Source organism: Bombyx mori, chromosome 22 (genome assembly GCF_030269925.1).
Source record: "Bombyx mori chromosome 22, ASM3026992v2".
Taxonomy (NCBI): Eukaryota; Metazoa; Arthropoda; class Insecta; order Lepidoptera; family Bombycidae; genus Bombyx; species Bombyx mori.
In genome coordinates this window covers 16,086,005-16,105,909 of record NC_085128.1, presented here as the reverse complement: position 1 = coordinate 16,105,909, position 19,905 = coordinate 16,086,005, and the positions used below count along the sequence as shown (strand labels likewise).

The window sequence follows — 19,905 nt, the reverse complement described above, 5'->3', positions numbered from 1 at the left end:
CCACCCCTCCCATGCGGGGCAGGCGACGAGCGTGTGCTCCGCCGTGTCCAAGTCGCAACCACAATGGTGGTACTCTGCCGTCGGCTCGGCTCCGATCCGGTGCAGGAACTCACCGAAGCAACCATGCCCAGTGAGCACCTGCGTGAGCCGGAAAGTGAGGCGTCCTCTGTCACGATTCACCCAATTCACAAGAACTGGGCGAATCGCCTCGACGGTCCTACGACCAGCCGAAAGATCGGCCAACCGTCTTGACTAACAAACAGACTAGAGTTTTAGTCTCTAAATCGTTTCTAATTCAAAGATTTTTCTTAACGCCCAATTGCATGCTAGGTTAGGTGCATGGTGTCGTTTGCGTTGCTGTTAATGGGCTACATATAAAACCAGACGGTACGATATCTCGTTCAAAAATCACACCAGGAAACACGCAATTAACCCACTTCGCCAGTAATAAGCAGAGCCCAAAATCGCAAATCAGTTTTATTTGTGAATTCTTCGACTTTTAACCTCGAACGGAAATCTTTACGCGCCGAAACGTTACGTGATTTACAAGGCAATTAAGTTTTTAATTTCAGCCGGAAAAGGTCCATAGTCCGCTGTTATGTTTTTAATAAACGCTGGCGCGGTCGTGAGGTGCGACCGTCGTCGGTTCACAGTGAAATTGAAAAAGTTAAGCGACAAAATCTATCGGTGCGGGATCGCGGTAATACTGCGAACTTTGCTGCGCGGGTGTTGTGACGGCGATATGTTTGTTCTGTAATTGTTTACTGAGTTATTAATTAAACTACACCTTTGTAGGTTTTTGATATAAAGAAAAACGCGTGCAGAGCGTTGTTTACGTAATAATATTTTGCATTTATACGAGTTTGATGTAGCTAATTACAAAGTAAAATTTGTGAACGTTTGTTTTTTGCTTAGCTATTGTTGTTAATCATCTCGAGGGGCTATGCTAGATTAAGCGAACGTGTAGGTGAACTCACGGGGCTCAGCCTGGTATTAAAACGTATATAAGCGTCAATTGTGGACCCGATAATCAAAGTCCGGAATAGCATCCATCGTTTGATTTAAGGGATTGCTTCATTCCAGAAATTAATGGGTACCGCTTGATTTTATGATTGCGAATACTTACCCAGCTCTGGAATATCAGCCCTACCGGTTATGCTGCTGCAACGGATTCGGTTCCGTTTTGAAGAATAAGACTTATATAAGAAGGGTAGGATCGTTATACTAAAGCACCCAGAAGTTGGAACCTTGTTCTAATGTTTTTTTTTTATGATTGAAAGTTTACTGGTGACCCGAAGACCTTTCCAGTTTCACCAGGACAGGTGGGCGAGCAAAGACTCAGCCAAGAGGGGTGGGATTTGCTAACAACTGCCCGAGCGCCTCCGAAGGAGACCTAACAACTCAAGAGCAATTGTTTCGCGAATTAATCTACTACCGGATCGGAATCGCGACCCGCTGAGAAGATCCGGCGAGAAACTCAGCGGGCTGATGCATGTGTGGCGTGTATATATTTTGTATAGCTTTAAGTTTATTTTATTGTATAGTGTTATTGTATTTAGTCTAAAATATATTTTATGTTAAATTAAATAATATTATTTCCGGACAAGCAGTTAAATTTTATATATATATAGTGGTGGCTACGCATCCTCGGCGCCCGCGGCCCGATGGAGCGGCTGCGCTGCCGGCAGTGCAGTTCGATCAGTTGGCTCGCCACTACGGACACGCGCGACGTATATGTCTCTGAATAACGCTGCTTCCGATTAGCTATAATTTTCTATCTAACTTCAGCTTTGTTGCTTTCTCGTGTGCTTATACTCCTTCTTGTGGTGTTGACTATTATTGTGTTTAAAAGAACAAATAAACTGTATAAACCTGTGGGAACTATTATTCAGTTTTAACACCCTACGCTAACTAAAACCACATTGGTGACCCCGTCAGAACACGGAAATGAGTGTATCCAAAAAACAAGTTGTGTCTGCGGAACAAAATCGTGGTGATGTTCCAGAAACTTATCGTGTGGGCGTGCGGATACCCCCATTTTATGCCGAGAAACCCTCACTTTGGTTCTCCCAGATGGAAGCACAGTTTGCTTTAGCAAACATCAAGACGGACGAGACAAAGTTTTACTACATCACAGGCAACCTGGATCCACAATTTGCAAGCGAGGTCGAAGATATAATTTGCTACCCACCCACGGAAGAAAAATATGAAAAATTGAAAACTGAACTCATAAAGAGGCTGTCAGCATCGCGTGAGAAAAAGGTGAAGCAGCTTCTTATGCATGAAGAGCTTGGGGACAGAAAACCGTCGCAGTTCTACCGCCACCTCCTTAATTTGGCTGGACCTGGGGTTCCGGAGGAGTTTCTGCGCACAATTTGGACAAGTCGCCTGCCCAACAGTACGCAAGCCATCATCGCGTCACAGACCAAGGCCGATATGGATGAACTTACGGAACTAGCCGACAGAGTTCACGACGTAGTCGGCTCGCAAATTGCATCGACATCCGTCGTCACAGCATCATCGGAGACTTCTAGTGACGGTATGGCCCTCCAGATTGCCGCGCTGACCAGGCAGGTGGAAAAGCTAACAGGAAGAATGGAACGAATGTCTCGACCCAGGCGACGCTTCGACAGCCGTACGCGTAATCGTTCGAGCTCCACAAGATCACAATCCAATTACCGACGGTACCCTCTATGTTGGTACCACCACAAATTCGGGGAACAAGCTAAAAAATGCATCAGACCATGTGACCATCACACAGCGGGAAATGCAAGGGGCAATCAATAATGGCGACCGATGATTGCCCGAGCGCTGGTCGCTTGTTCGTTACCGATCGAACATCAAAGACGCAGTTTCTGGTCGATACAGGTAGCGACCTCTGCGTTTTTCCTCGGTCGGCATTGCCCGAACGCCGGCAGAAGACCAGCTACCAATTATGTGCAGCAAACGGAACGCCCATTTGTACATACGGCTACAAAAATTTAACTTTAAACTTAGGACTACGCCGTGACTTCACCTGGCAATTTATAGTCGCCGACGTCTCAAAGGCAATAATAGGTGTAGATTTCTTGTCGTTTTACAATTTAATTGTTGATTGCAGGAACCACCGTCTTATGGACAATAATACAACACTCGCGGCCCCGGCTTCTCCTGCCTGCCCGTCTGATGTTGTTTCTTCGGTAAAGGTACTCATTGGTGACAGCACATACCATCACATACTAAGAGAGTATCCTGACATCACCCGTCCTTCAGGTATTCATCGCACACCAACACATAATACATTACATTACATAAATACTACACCTGGGCCACCAGTTTCATGTACACCGCGTAGGCTGGCCCCCAACAAACTAAAAATTGCAAAAGAGGAGTTTGATGCGATGCTGCGTAATGGCACAGCCAGACCCTCAAAATCACCATGGTCATCTCCGTTGCACTTGGCCCCCAAGAAGGACAATGGATGGCGACCTTGTGGGGACTATCGGATGCTGAACGCCAGAACAGTGCCAGACAAATACCCAATCAGACACATTCACGATTTTTCACACAGTCTATCAGGGTGCTCTGTGTTTTCCACTATTGACCTTGAAAAGGCCTACAATCAAATTCCCGTGAACCCTGAGGATATTCCAAAAACGGCCATTACAACATGCTTTGGGCTATATGAATTTCCATATATGACCTTTGGACTCCGTAACGCTGGACAGACTTTTCAGCGTTTCGTTGATGAAATGCTGCGTGGTCTGGATTTCTGTTACGCTTATTTGGACGATTTTTTAATTTTTTCGAAAGACCAAAACGAACATGAGGACCACTTACGTCAAATTTTCACCCGTCTTCAAGAATACGGCATGGTCATCAACACTGCCAAATGTGTCTTCGGTGTAAGCGAGGTATCTTTCTTAGGTTATAGTATATCAGCCAAAGGTACCAGACCGTTACCAGATAAAGTGGAGGCCATCAAGAGATACCCTGTTCCTAAGACCGTTCGGGAGCTCCGACGATTTTTAGGGATGATAAACTTTTATAGGCGGTTCATACCTAATGCTGTGCAGAGCCAGGCTCCTTTAAATGCCTTATTAACAGGATCTGCAAAAGGTTCTCACCCTGTACACTTCACGTCAGAAGAGACAACAGCATTCAACAATTGCAAAGAAAGCCTTTGCAAAGCTGCAATGCTGGCGCACTCAGACTGTGAGGCTAAGCTTGCAATTATGACGGACGCCTCCGACTCAGCTGTAGGTGCCGTGTTGCAGCAGTGCAGAGATGGAAAGCCATGGCAACCACTTGCATTTTACTCCCGTAAATTAAGTCCGTCACAGCAGAAATACTCGCCCTACGATAGGGAATTGCTTGCCATCTACGAAGCAATAAAACACTTCAGGCATATGGTCGAAGCACGGAATTTCATCATCTACACAGATCATAAGCCCATCTGTTTCGCATTCCATTCGCGAAAGGAAAACTGCTCACCAAGACAGTTCAGACATTTAGATTTCATCTCACAATTTACGACTGACATAAGACACATCGCAGGTAAGGACAATGTTGTCGCTGACAGTCTCTCACGGATCGAGGAAATCGTCCAACCGGTGGACTTGAACAAATTATCCGAGGCCCAGAAAGGCGATCGTGAGCTTGGACACTTATTGGACAGTAATACGTCATTACTCCTAACAAAAGTTAAACTGCCGGGATCGAATGTCGAGCTGTACTGTGACGAGAGTACCAAAATCATTCGACCGTACGTCACTAAAGAGTACCGACGTCAGGTATTCGAGAGCTTACACTCCTTAAGTCATCCTGGCGCTAACGCAACGACCAAATTAGTTACTGAGAGATACGTTTGGCCAGGCATGAAAAAAGACTGTAAAGAATGGAGCCGCGCTTGCATCGCGTGTCAACGTGCCAAGGTTTCCCGTCACGTAGCTTCACCAATTGGAACCTTCAGGCTACCAAAGGCTAGGTTCATGTATATCCACATCGACCTTATAGGGCCTCTGCCGTTCTCACAAGGTTGCCGATATTGCCTCACTGCCATCGATAGGTTCACACGTTGGCCTGAGGTGATACCGATACCAGACATCACGGCCGAAACGGTTGCCAAGGCCCTAGTGAGTGGATGGTTTTCACGATTCGGTTGCCCATTGGACATCGTGACAGATCGTGGCCGCCAATTCGAGTCTGCACTCTTCAAAAAGTTATCAGAGATTATCGGATTTAATCACAGACGTACTACAGCTTATCATCCAGCCTGTAACGGACTCATTGAACGATTCCACAGGCAGCTGAAAGCCGCCATCGTCTGTCACGCCAAAGATAATTGGATCGAATCTCTGCCCTTGGTGCTTTTGGGTATCCGGAATGCATACAAAGAAGACCTCAAGACAACATCTGCTGAACTTCTGTACGGTGAAACTCTCAGACTGCCAGGAGAGTTCTTTCAGGCAAAAGTTGATGACACAGAAGACATGAGCGAGTATGTGGTGCGCTTAAGAAACTTTGCCAAGAGACTTCAACCGTTACCAGCCTCCCGTCATGGTAGCAAGCCAACGTTCGTTTTTAAAGACCTTTCTTCAACCAGCCACGTATTTCTAAGAGATGAAACATCGGGTTCCTTAAAAGCGCCTTACACCGGACCACATGAGGTAGTGCAACGAGGAGACAAGGTGTTCAACCTCCTTGTCAATGGCAAAAGAGTTACAGTTTCTATAGACCGACTTAAGCCAGCCTACACACTACACGACTCAACTACACATACTAATACAGCAACAACACATACTAACACGCACATACTAATACCCACCACCAATTCACCTACTGAGAGAAGCAACATCAGAACGACGAGGTCTGGTCGTAAAGTACGATTCCCAAACTATTATCGCCCGTAGGACGGTCTCTGGAGGGGGGTGATGTGGCGTGTATATATTTTGTATAGCTTTAAGTTTATTTTATTGTATAGTGTTATTGTATTTAGTCTAAAATATATTTTATGTTAAATTAAATAATATTATTTCCGGACAAGCAGTTAAATTTTATATATATATAGTGGTGGCTACGCATCCTCGGCGCCCGCGGCCCGATGGAGCGGCTGCGCTGCCGGCAGTGCAGTTCGATCAGTTGGCTCGCCACTACGGACACGCGCGACGTATATGTCTCTGAATAACGCTGCTTCCGATTAGCTATAATTTTCTATCTAACTTCAGCTTTGTTGCTTTCTCGTGTGCTTATACTCCTTCTTGTGGTGTTGACTATTATTGTGTTTAAAAGAACAAATAAACTGTATAAACCTGTGGGAACTATTATTCAGTTTTAACACCCTACGCTAACTAAAACCACACATGGGTTAGGTTGCACGTCGACCTCTTTCTCGAGTTCGACGAGTACGGTTACCGGGGTCCCTAAGCCTGCCCCTAGTATTAGAGCTGAAGGCATCTAATGCAAAGGTTATTGGATCTGATGGATCCGTAAGGACGTGTCTAGGGCGTCGACGGTGACTGGCTCCTGCATGATCAGGATTCGGGGAGTAGTCAGCGGCGGCAACGATAAGGCGATTATCATGACGCATAACCTTATCGAAGTGTCGTTCCGACGCTGACTTCATGTATTTCCGAATTGATTCGAGGCCCAGGTCGTCGTGTAGGTCAACGTTCCTCACGAACCACGGAGCCCCGACAGCTAACCTGCAAAAGCGGGATTGTAGGGATTGGAGGGTGTCTATGTGTGTGCGGGCCGCGTGAGCGAACACCACACTCGTGTAAGTCATGACGGGCCTTATGCAAGTTTTGTAAAGTGTCACCTTGTTCCGAAGGGACATTTTACTCCGCTTACAGATCATGGGGTAGAGTCTACCGAGAATAAACGCGGCACGGTCACGGACTGATTTTAAATGCGGGCGGAATGTCATCGATGCATCCAGGGTAACACCCAGGTACTTGACCTTCCTGGCCCAGGGTATGGGTTGTCTAAAGAGAGTAATCGGGGGTGTGAGATTCCTCCTCCTAATCCGGGAGGAAATCCGTGTGGAGCTTCCCCTCTGAAATAGCACCGCAGTACTTTTCGCTGGGTTGATGTCTATGCGCCATTTTCGGAACCACTGTCCTAGGGCCAGGGCTGCGCTCTGAAGCTTCTTCGCGATTAGGGACTTATTTCTACTAGAATAGTAAACAGTCGTGTCGTCGGCGAATAAAGCTAAATGGGTCGGCGGCGACCGGGGAATATCGTTGACGAATAAGCTAAATAGGAGGGGTGAGAGGACAGAGCCTTGCGGGACTCTAGCTGTGAGAGGTCGTGGGGAGGAGTGGGTTCCCTCGACTCGATATCGAAAAGAGCGGTTCGACAAGAAGTCCCGTATGACGTGTTCTAATGTCTTAAGGCTCACTACGCCGTAGCGCTCACTTATACTGTTCATGGATTTGGGTGACAATCAAGTTCGGCTTGACTGCCGATTATATTATAGCTCATAAAATTATATATTTTGACTACTTATAATTATAATAGCAAGATTAATAGTTAATAAATTAACAATGATAAATAGATTTTGCTTTATTATAGATAAATGTTCATACTATATAATTATTACATAACATAATATATTAGTATTGTATTTTAAATGAAGATTCTTAATCAACCAACCAGTTGTAATGTAACTGAAAAAAATATATTCAAAGAATTGAATCACATAAATTTTCTATACGGATTATTATATTTGTTCGATTTTTAAATAAACTTTTTTGGTAATGATGAAAAAAATCATACCTAAGAAAGACAATAAAATCGAAATTCAAAATCATTGATCAATTTAATCTGAAAATAAACTCTACAGCCCGTTCCGATGAGAGCCACAGTCCTGAAAAGAACCAGCAAAGCAAAGTCAGCCTGATTGTACTTGTAAAATAATAAATTCCAGTATAACTAAACAAACAGTGTGTTTACCGTAAGTTCAATGAACTTTAGTAGCACTAGCGGGCAGGTATATGCTGAGGCGGGCACAGATTCCAGTCGAATGCCGCAGGAAGTTAGATGAAGGATAAATCAATAGCAACTAAAGACTTACGGCAACTTCATGGACTTTGATGTTTGTATGGGCATGTCACATCCTCGCTCGATATCCGTGCGAATATAATAAAATTCTAAATGTGATTCAGAATATTTTTGCACTGTTAATCGTAAAAATTGTTTTGATCTGTTTTTTATTATAAATTTACTTTAAAAGTCTTTTAATGTTTAACTTTAAATTCTTAACAAGTGTTCGAAATGATACTACAAATCTATTTCAGAAAGAAAGTGTCGTTTTTTTTAATACATAGGTATGATGAAACTTTTACTAGGGTTTGGATGATTCACAAGTGCTATTGCTAGACGTGTTTAGATATGGAGGGTGTTGTGAAATGCGAGCGTGAATAAGGAATGTTTTTAGAAAAAAATAACGTATAAATAAGAATTTATGTACCTAATGTATTTTTCTTAGACATGATTATAGCTACTTTTGCAGTTTATTATATTGTTACGGTTTTCTTATTATTACAGTTTATCGATTTTATTTTTGGCCTTTTCGAATACTTTACGGTTTTCGTAGTCACCGACGATTGACTAAGGTGAAATTGTGGTTACTTTTTCGTAGTCACCGACGATTGACTAAAGTGTAATTGTTGCTACTGTCTTATAATGTAACACCGAAGTAGATGCGCGTGTGTCGTGGGCTGTTACAAGTGGATGAATCGATAGCAACAATACCGGAAATATTGGGGATAAATCTAAATTAGATCAATTTACACTCTTGTATAATGTAATCCTATGTAATAAATGCTATTATCATTTTCGTAATAATGTTTTAACTGTCTTTATGGTTTTGTATTTAGACAACTAATCGATTGGGAGATTTGAAAATTTAAAAATTTGAATTACTTCAACCCCTATATTAACTTTTTAAGTAAAAAAAAGATGTGTGGTGTCATGGGGCACCGGATAGGAATGAAGTTCCTTATTATAAATATATTAATTTTAAGTTCTATTCGAGGTATAAAGAAAATAAAACTAGAGGTTTCGCAACAACCCAGGGTCGTTCGGTAACGTGCGAACTTATTGTGGTACACTTCATTCACGGTTGTTTGTATAAGAGTTTGTATATTGGGCAAACGAACGCTCTGAGATCGTGGGCAATTAATGATAAAAAAATATGTTATTACAACGTTAAGTCGTACACTGTGTGCATTACTAATAAAAATCTTACGTTACGGACGTTTTTTTTCCGGTTAGGCTACCCCTCCGCGTCGTCTCATAAGGAACTTCGTTCCAAAAACGTTTTGCAGTCAAATCATAATGAATAGTGACCTAATTGTCTCAAATCTAACATAAAAGATTTGGATTTCCGTAAGGAGTTATTCCACTGTTACGTACAACACTGTGGTTCGAAAATTTATGTTAGTATTTCCCTGTAAGCACACGGCAGCAACCTGTATACCTTTTAGCTAAGTGTTTCATGCGGGCCGCGGTAACCATTCCAATATTGAAAACTTTAACTCGCCAATTTTAAATTGGCAACTCTATTTTGTACTGTACAGTTAAGTGATATTGAATTTATGTATGGGTAGTTCGAATTTGTTTTTTGCTAATATTTTACGTGTGTTTTCGCAGTGGACGGGTATACGAAGCTACGAATCATAGATATTAAGTTGTCGCTGGACCAACACAAATGTCAACGCCCACTTTGTGATATGAGGTGATGTTTTGAGGTTGGGGCAGCCATCCGAAACAATTAAGACTTTGATCTTATCTTTTAAGATGGAAGATGTTCTCGTTATCATGGCTATTGGTTCCGATGACCACTTAGTACCAGGTGCGCTGTAAACTCGTCTACTCGTGTAAAAAAACTAATAATTGAGTCGTCTATTATCAAAGGTGGCAATCTGTGCATTTGGACAAAAAAATGTTATTGATATGTCAATACAGATTGATTTGAATATAATCGTCTCCTTCAAAGAATACGGTTCAAAACCTACATTAAATAAAGGTTAATACTTAACCTGTTATTTATCTAAGATGTCGTTCAGAAGAGTTTTGTGACTGCCAATGGAATACAAAGTCAATAATTCGTTTTTCTGATTTACCAATAATTGTCAAAAGTCACATTGCCGGCTTTGATAATAGTCGACTCAATTAGCGTTTCCAGGATGAGAAAATATTGACAGCATGTGTGGATAATGAATACTTTTATTTATTTATTGCTTAAGTGGGTGGACGAGCTCACGACCCACCTGGTGTTAAGTGGTTACTGTTACTGGAGCCCAGACATCTACAACGTAAATGCCGCCACCCACCTTGAGATATGAGTTCTAAGGTCTCAGTATAGCTAGAACGGCTGCCCCACCCTTCAAACCGAAACGCATTACTGCTTCACGGCAGAAATAGGCAGGGTGGTGGTACCTACTCGCGCGGACTCACAAGAGGTCCTACCACCAGTAAAAACAAGTCTTTCCGATTCGAACAATATGCAATCATTGTTTCAATTGACAATTATTTAAAAATAAGAAACATCACCGTGAAACGTAGTTTAGAATTCCGAAAAACGCGATCTCTTATCAATATTAATTTGAGAAATTCCATATTCAAGTTCAGAAGACGTTATCAGTCGGTAATCTCGGCTAATTATTCCTTAAGGACTCAGTTGATCGGTTGATCGAGCCCTCGGGCCAATCACGCGAAGTTCCCTCCTCGAGTTAGCTCTTAACTGCGAGTATATCCGCGTTATGTTCGATAGCCACTTACTATTTAGGAAACAAGATATCCACGGTGCTTAGTAGTTAATGGGTACGAAGTTTGCCCGTTTAAAATTGTAGATTGACTTGTAATCGTATTTCAAATTGTTTATGGGAAATAAATTGATTTTGATGCTCATAAATGTATAAGATTGGAACATGCTGGTTAAATTGGTTTCATTCCGATTTAAACACGTTAGATATTGCATTTTAAGTCATTAATTTTACCGCGTTTTATTCGACGGATTTGGAATGAGCTTCCCTGTACGGTGTGTGTTAGTTCCAGACGCGCAGGTATAATAATTCCACATAATTCTGCCATGAAACAGTCAAGAGTTCCTCTTTCTATTCTACAACTAACTAACTTAGACATTACTAGCCGTACTCGACCGCTTAGCTGGGCATTTAAAATTAACATTATTATTTATTGTCATTATTATTACAGAGTCGGACACTCATATAAATATTAGCTTATCCATTAAGTAAATGTATTTTCTACATGGATACCAAGTTTCAAGTCAATCGGATGCATGGTTCAGTAGTTATAACGGAACATCCGTAAAAACCACTGTAGATTTATATATTAGTATAGATATAGATGTTTCAAGGTCGGTGGCGTTATTTCCGGTGCGACTTCTATAAGTTCTGGCATCCAACAGTCAAGTAGATCTAATGATTTTGGATTGGTGCCATTTCGAAGAACCTCTGATATCATAATTAAAAAAAGTTGTAAATGTATCTGGGCTCCAGTAACCACTTAACATCAGGTGGGCCGTGAGCTCGTCCACCCATCTATGCAATAAAACAAACAAAATGCAGTGTGACGTCACGCCACGCGCTTATTCACAAACACTACACGAGCGCAACGTGTGAATGTGTTGAACGCGAGCTACATGGTAGGCGGAGTGAGGGGTGTAAGGTTTTTTTCGTTACGGATTTCATGATTCGGTCGCCGCGCTCAAGGCCCGCGATAAAATCTATGCAATAGCTTAAAATTCGGCGTGGTATTATCTGTTGACATAGTCGTTAACAAATTCATAGTAAGATTTCAGATCTGTTTAAGTTTTTCGAATAACAAAATTCAGGAAAACAATAGTTAACCAGTAGTAGGCCGGTTTTTCCGTTGCCGAAGTACTCCACACAAATAGACTTAAGTTCGTACGTTAAACAAATTGATAGCGTAGTTGTCGCATCCGGAGTCTGTCCCCGAGGGCCATGTCGTTAATGTGATCATAAATTGCTCTTCCTTGTAAGCTGCTTGGCCTATGGGCCTCAATCCGAACTGTGTAACAAATTTGATGATAATACTTTTTATGAATTGGCCTGCTCTTATGTATGGCAGCGAAACATGGGCGGCAACCAAAAGGAAGGTGCATACCATTCAAGTTGCTGAAATGAAGATGCTGAGAAGGATGTGCGGCGTGACTAGGCTCGATAAAGTCCGCAACGAGTACGTGCGTGGAAGTCTAGGTGTACGGGACATCGCCGACAAGATGCAGGAGAGTAGGCTGAGATGGTATGGTCACGTGAAAAGGAAGCCGCCTGACTACGTCGGAAATTTGGCGCTACTGCTCGACCTCCCCGGTCGAAGACCTAGAGGTAAACCCAAGACAAGGTGGAGGGACGTAGTGCTGAAGGACAAGAGAGAATGCAGTGTTGCTGACGAGGATGTCAAAGACAGAGCGAAGTGGAGGAGTAAAGTCAGGAAAGCTGACCCCACCACCATGTGGGATAAATAGCTGAGAAAAGAGAGAGAGGAAGAGAGACTTTTATGAATTGAAAAGTATACACCGCCTAGAATAATGTAAATTAAAGAAAAAACCGTGTCATGAGTTTGTCTGATCAGACGAACAAGCAGAAGTAAGTGAAGCAGTAATGCGTTTCGGTTTGAAGGGTGGGGCAGCCGTTGTAACTATACTGAGACTTTAGAACTTATATCTCAAGGTGGGTGGCGCATTTACGTTGTAGATGTCTATGGGCTCCAGTAACCACTTCACAACAGGTGGGCTGTGAGCTCGTCCATGCGTCTAAGCAATAAAAAAAAGTAATTTGACCTTCGATTGTATTCTTCCAAATTATTCCTAACTACCACATCTAGTTTCCCCATTATTTTGGTGATAGAGGGCATTTGCAAGTATTTTTCCGGTAGAAAAAAGTTTTCGGTTGCGGTCTAATAGCTATGTTATAATTCTACTCAGCCTTCAACCTTATATTTCAAAGAAGAGGCAGGCAGGGACATTTCCGACCTATCACACCAAGTGAACGAATGGCCACTATTCACCACTGAACAACCATGAATCTTGCGTTTATTCCAGGTAACACTAACCGCAACAATTCCTATAGATCAAATCCGTCACATATCTTATTTAGCGCATTAATCCTTTTGCATTCAGCACCAATCTACAGAAGATCCGAGTGTTGCCAAACAAGGGGAAACAGGTAAGCGATCCATTTGCGAGTAAATCCCTTGTAATCCTGAAATGTGTTCAGTGTAGGTGTTGTACTCGAGTTATACCGTGTTACCGGGGTGCTATCTGTAAACCGAATATTGTCGATGAAAATTACGCGCCATTTTCATTTCAGGGAAATTATTATATTCGTTTGATTTCAAGGTTTGGTACTCTTATATCTGAGACTTTTGTATCTGGCTTAATCCCAAACGTTTAGCGAAGCATACAAATTTTACCACGAACGTCGTCTAGGTACTATTTAAAATTGATTTCTTGTGTGAGTTCATAAAACGTTGCGGTACCTTGGTATTCAAAATAGGAATTAGAGAGGAAATTAAAGAGGTGGGTGAAAAGATAAGACAAAGTAAAGATAAAGTTAAGGTAAGGACATCAAACTTATCAGATCGAAAACAGAGTACATTGCTTATAGGTGAATGCTGTTGTATGTCATTAACACCTAAACAAGGACCTCAAATAAAGTTTTTTTTTTTATTTATTGCTTAGATGGTTGGACGAGCTCACAGCCCACCTGGTGTTAAGTGGTTACTGGAGCCCATAGACATCTACAACGTAAATGCGCCACCCACCTTGAGATAAAAGTTGTAAGGTCTCAGTATAGTTACAACGGCTGCCCCACCCTTCAAACCGAAACGCATTACTGCTTCACGGCAGAAATAGGCAGGGCGGTGGTACCTACCCGCGCGGACTCACAACAGGTCCTACCACCATTAATTACGCAAATTATAATTTTGCGGGTTTCACTTTTATTACACGATGTTATTCCTTCACCGTGGAAGTCAATCGTGAACATTTGTTGAGTACGTATTTCATTAGAAAAATTGGTACCCGCCTGCGGGATTCGAACACCGGTGCATCGCTTCAACACGAATGCTCCGGACGTCTTATCTTTTAGGCCACGACGACTTCAAAAGTCCATTTTGAAGTCTAATATATGAAGTAAGAGTTCTTTATTGATAAAGGTAAAGGTATCGAATTCTAATTTATGCGTTTTGATTTGTTTATTTTATATAACCAACCAATTCCTATTCTGTTTTGTAAGTGGTAGATCTAGAGCATCCCCCAGGAGAGTTGATGTCGAACTGGCCCCATACTTTTCTATTTAATAAGTAAAAAAATATTATTAAATGAAAAGAAGTAACTTTGGCAGTCCTAATCTACGTGAACTTTGAAAACGTTACAAAACAATATCCAACTTCAAATTGTTGAAGTTCAGATCTAGTTGCTTTATTACAAGTCGGGGATTAAAGGTTGAATTAGCCGACCGACGTGGGCAGATTAACAAAAGTGTATATCAAGTAATGCGTCGCCGGGGCACAAGTGAGTGAGCACACGTACAGGCAATTTGAGGAGTCACGGAGTCGCACAGAACTTTTCCGTGAGTAGGGTGGCTGTGTAATAAGGAATCCCGATAATTTAAAGATATTTTTGTGCATTTTCAAGATTTTGTTGTTTGAGAAGGCGTTAGATAAGATCGTTAATTTCTTTGTCAAAGAACGTAACTTTTGTGAAATGAGTCTGGCATCGCGGTCTTAAGAAAAAACACTTGTCAAAAATATGCGAAACGAACCGGTTGTAGCTTTTTAGTTTTACTTAAGTTAATATTGTAAATGTGCTAAATACACGGTCATACGGAAGGAAATGTCGTATTAATCGATAACAAGTATTTTCCCTCAAGATCCGTCACATTCTTGTCATCTCAAGTGGCCCGTGACGTCATGGGAAGTGACAAGGCTTGCTATTGAGGTGTCTTCGATTTACAATCGAGGAAATAAAGATGAAGGGAGCTTTGGAGCTCGTTTGAAACCTTTAGAGAGACTACGTCTTTATACCGTAAATTCCATGGTGCGTGCTCTTGGAAATTGTTTGATATGGCCTCATTATCTTCTTCTTCACCCGGACCACACTATCAACCAGCACAGAATTCCTGATCACCTGGAACCACTGGAACCGGATAGCATTACTGCTTCACTGCAGAAACAGGCCGAGTGCTGGTACCTACCAGTGTGAGTTCATAAGATGCTCTACCATCATTAATGACACAAATTCAAATTTTACAACTTTATTTTACACGACGCTGTTCTTTCTTCTTTGAAATGATTCGTGGAGATGTATTAAGTAAGTGTTTTATTAGAACAACACGCGTGTAACCTTATCCCTCACTATTAATGCAAGGGGGGCTTATCCATACCTCTAAAACTACAGCTGACTTTGAAGCGTTAGCCTAGAATAACCCCATCCGTGTTCTCCCCCTAAATGTCGTTAAATGCGACTAGGAAATATTTCGGAGAACGGTCAGCAGCGTTTTCTATATATTAAATTAATTTACTGAATTATAGGATCGGATGGAATCACCCCAGTTCGAAAGGTGGGATTTACTTATACAATAACATTGTGACTTCGACTCTAGGTCTAAAGCAGGGTAAGACAGTATTCGTGTCGTGATGTCCATGAGCTCCGCTTACCACTAAACATTAGATGGACTGTGAGCTTTTCATTCTTACCACACAATTAAAAAATAATACGGGCCTTTTTTATTTTTCCAGCAACCCTATCAATAGACGGTAACGAACTGTAGCCAATTGCTGATCTTTAAATGCCTTTACGTGAGACTAGACTCGAAGGAGTAACTTCGGAATTGAGAGGAATGTCTTGAACTACGAAATAAACATATATAATGCTCTTTTAACAATTATCATTTTCGGAAAAAATATATATTCAGGTCACACCCTTCTTCAATATTCCATAATTCAAGTTGGTTGTAATCTTCTGTATAAATATCGCGTAAAAGCACGACATTACTGGACAATAAACTGAGACAATTTACATAAAAGAATAACGTCCCAATCTATGATTTTTACGGCGGTTTAATGTTGCCATGAATCAGTGATAAAAAACCCTTTTTTATCCGTTGTCCTTTGTAAAGGTGACGTATGACGTTTTGATTTTATTGCAGTACTGTACAGGGTTGCCAGATAACAGAAGTAAAATATACCGTTTTTATATCCGTTTTTATGGGAATTTGCGATACGGAATAAAATTAATTGATTCCAGAGAAAAGTAATTCTTATGCGTTTGAAAAAATTGTATATACCCATGTCGAGTGTGACTCAGAAAGCTGGGAAGCATGTTTTAAAAATTCAAATTTAGACAGGTAGGTAACAATTTAGAATTTAACTGAAATACTCCTTGTAATTTTTTTGTACATTTGCACATTGATAGCTTATCGACGTTGACCTCGATCTCATTGAGAGAGGAAATACTTTAAAGTTGGCTTTAGAAATACGACGAGTTCACCGCTTTATGTACACAGACATAAATCAATAAAGAAATACCCTGTTCCTTTCGATATTATAATTCATCAAATCTTTTGAAGTTATACTTCTTTAGGCGCGTTATGAAAAATTGATGAGAGTGAAATTTTACGATGCGCGTGCACCGTGGCACAAAATTAACAGAATGAAGTTGCCCACTAAATCGCTCATTACTATACGACCGACGTGACTTGGCGAGTCTGAATATAGCCGCAGGTGAACTTTCCGAACCGTACCGAGAATTACCGAATTTATACGATGTCAAGAAAAGGGATGTCCAATATGCGTGTTTGAGGATGTTGCTAAATCGATTTTTTTTCAAATTGATTAAAATTTCAATAAAAAAAAAGAAATAAATTTAATAAAAATAAAGTATAACTTCTTACGCGCGTACATAAGTACACGCACCCTTTTTTTTCATAGATCTTTTGAGTGATAGTAAAAATCTTGCTCGAAACTACTCGAAGTAATATGATCATTTGTTATTTTTTTATTTCTTAGATGGGTGGACAAGCTCACAGTCCACCTTCTATACAAATTTGAGTTAACTTTTACGCGATCGAGAAGTTATAACAACTCGCACTAAGCACACAGTAATACCGCGGACAGAGCCAAGCCGCTGCCTACCGTAATTGAAATGTAAAACTAGTTAAATCTTTACACTAGTTTCAATAATGTACAATTATTTGCCAATTTTAATACATCACTGATATTCTGTAAGTTGAGTCTCGAACGCGGCTCACGTCACGTGACCTTGTGTTGTGTCTCCTCATTCGTATTAGATATCAATGCTAATACGACAGACGGAACATTTCCTTGTCTATCAACTATCAAGTACAACTATAAATATCGTATATTATTTACTTTGAAAATCTCAGATAGGTAAATAAGACCTATAATTAAGTTCTATGAAATAAATGCCTTTCTATTTCGAGTTTTTTTTTTATTGCTTAGATGGGTAGACGAGCTCACAGCCCACCTGCCACCTAAATGCGCCACCCACCTTGAGATACAAGTTCTAAGGTCTCAACTTGAGATTCTCAAGTATAGTTACAACGGCTGCCCCACCCTTCAAACCGAAACGCATTACTGCTTCACGGCAGAATTAGTCAGGGTGGTGGTACTTACCCGCGCGGACTCACAAGAGGTCCTTCCACCAGTAAGTATAGTACTAAAGTATTAGTAGTAGTGTAGTACCACCAGTGTAGTACTAAATCGAGCGACGCGGGCACCATCTCTGTTATCAAATGATTTTTACCTTTATTCTTCCTTAATCTTCCATTGCGTACATTCCATTAAGGTTCCCTTATAAATATCATAAAAGAAAATGCCACATCAATATTTGATTCCTCAATGCTTATAAAATCAACATTACAAACTTATTAGGTGCCAAGTGGGTGTTTTAATAATCCTCCTGATTACGGTATTTCAAGATGCATAAGTACGCCTTGAGTCGAATCGTTCAAATACTCTTAATCTGTACCAGGACGCATCAAGCGTACCTTGACCGTGTACTAATAGACTCGCACGCGTACCCAGCACGTCAGATCACATCACTCTAATGGGATAATCGGCTACCTACTGCAAGGTTGTGACGCTCCAGGCAGTCCTGTGAGCTCCGGCCGCCCCGCTGCCAGTCGACACTACGCCTGCCCAATTGCCGCTAATGACACCATTCGAACGCGTATCCGTTCAATGTACTCCGAAGTCAACAGGGATCATACAGTTTGTGCTCCGACACGATCTGAAACATATCATTAAACTGCTCCGAGAATTTTTTCAAATCAGTGCTATGCCGTGATCCCTGGAGGACGTACCGAAAATGATCGCGGAAAGGTGTGGAGAGACGAGAATGCGCCCCGCGGGAGGACGTGCGAAAAACGGGACGGCTCATTCGAATGATAACTATGATTGATTGGACTTTAACTGTTGAACAACAGCCTAACGTGATGAATGGAATAAACGCATCCGCTGGGAAACCGGCGGCCGTGGAAACGGGGAAAGACGAAGCGAAAATTAAAAGGTCCGGCGTCAGAGAGAAATTGATGCAGATCAGATCGAACATTACGGTGGAACCGATTATTGCGTGTTACATTATGTCTAATGTGTTCTCGGGACTTGCAGTGCAAAATCTGAATTTAGAGAAGGCGTGCCGAGTGAACTTGGGTTATAGCGATGAAGTGTGTTCGGCACTGAAGAGACGGCAGACTGAGAATTACACGATGGAGGAAGCAGAGGTCCAGAAACTAACGGCATCCGTGCAAGCGTGGAAGAATATTGTACAAACAGCATTTCCGTGCATTCTCGTGTTATTTGTAGGCTCTTGGAGTGACAAGACTGGAAAGAGAAAAGCGTGCATATTACTCCCGATCGTAGGGGAAGTACTCTGTTGTACTAGTTTTATTTTGAACACGTATTTCTTCTATGAATTACCGTTGGAGATAACGGCCCTATCGGATTTATTTCCGTCATTAACAGGAGGCTGGATAACTGTGTGCGTCGGTGTGTTCAGCTACATTGGAGATGTGACTACGAAAGAAATGAGGACATTCAGGGTGGGCGTGGCGAATCTCTGCATGTCCCTGGGGATTCCGCTCGGTATGTCCCTGAGCGGTATACTACTCCAGAAGATTGGTTACTACGGGATATTTTTGATATCGAATTTTCTGTATTTGACCAGTTTCATTTACGGCTGCATTCGGTTAAAAGATCCCGTAATATCGGAAGGGAGGCACACGGTGAGTTCATGTTCAAATTAGCACGGAAATAATTGGATTAAATGTATTTGATAGAAGTTTTACTGGTGGTAAGACCTTTTGTGAGTCCGCGTGGGTAGGTACCACCACCCCGCTTATTCCTGCTGTGAAGCAGTAATGCGTTTCGGTTTGAAGGGTGGGGCAGCCGATGTAACTATACTTGAGACCTTAGAACTTATATCTCAAGGTGGGTGGCGCATTTACGTCGTTGATGTGTATGGGCTCTAATAACCACTTCACACCAGGTGGGCTGTGAACTCGTCCACCCATTAAAGCAATACAAAAATAGAAATAAAAGAACTCGTCCGCCCATTCATAAAAAACTACTAAAATCTGTTTGCACTCTATCTATATCTTTAATATTATAAATGTGTTTGTTTGTCCTTCTTTCACGTCGAGGCGAAACAACGGGCATGATTTTTTCAGTGATAGTTTAAGTTTAGAAGGATAACATAATATACCGAAACACCTTATTTCCACGGGAAACTACATTAACACTTTTCCTGGACACCGTGGGCGAAGCCGCGGGTGGCAGCTAGTAGATTTTAAGCTCTCAAATCGCAACATCGATATAAAGCATGATAGTCTGCAGTGTGTAGTGTCAAGTCGT

General features: G+C 41.6%; 1 protein-coding gene across 1 annotated transcript in view; it reads left to right on the top strand.

Moving 5' to 3' along the window:
* The first annotated feature begins 18,033 nt into the window (after positions 1-18,033).
* LOC101742596 (proton-coupled folate transporter) overlaps positions 18,034-19,905 on the top strand; it is a 29,925-nt gene continuing 28,053 nt past the window's right edge. Inside the window, exon 1 of the mRNA XM_038018959.2 lies at positions 18,034-19,277. Coding sequence (XP_037874887.1) covers positions 18,438-19,277 — 840 coding nt within the window. The 5' untranslated portion in view covers positions 18,034-18,437. The remainder of the gene's footprint in view (positions 19,278-19,905) is intronic.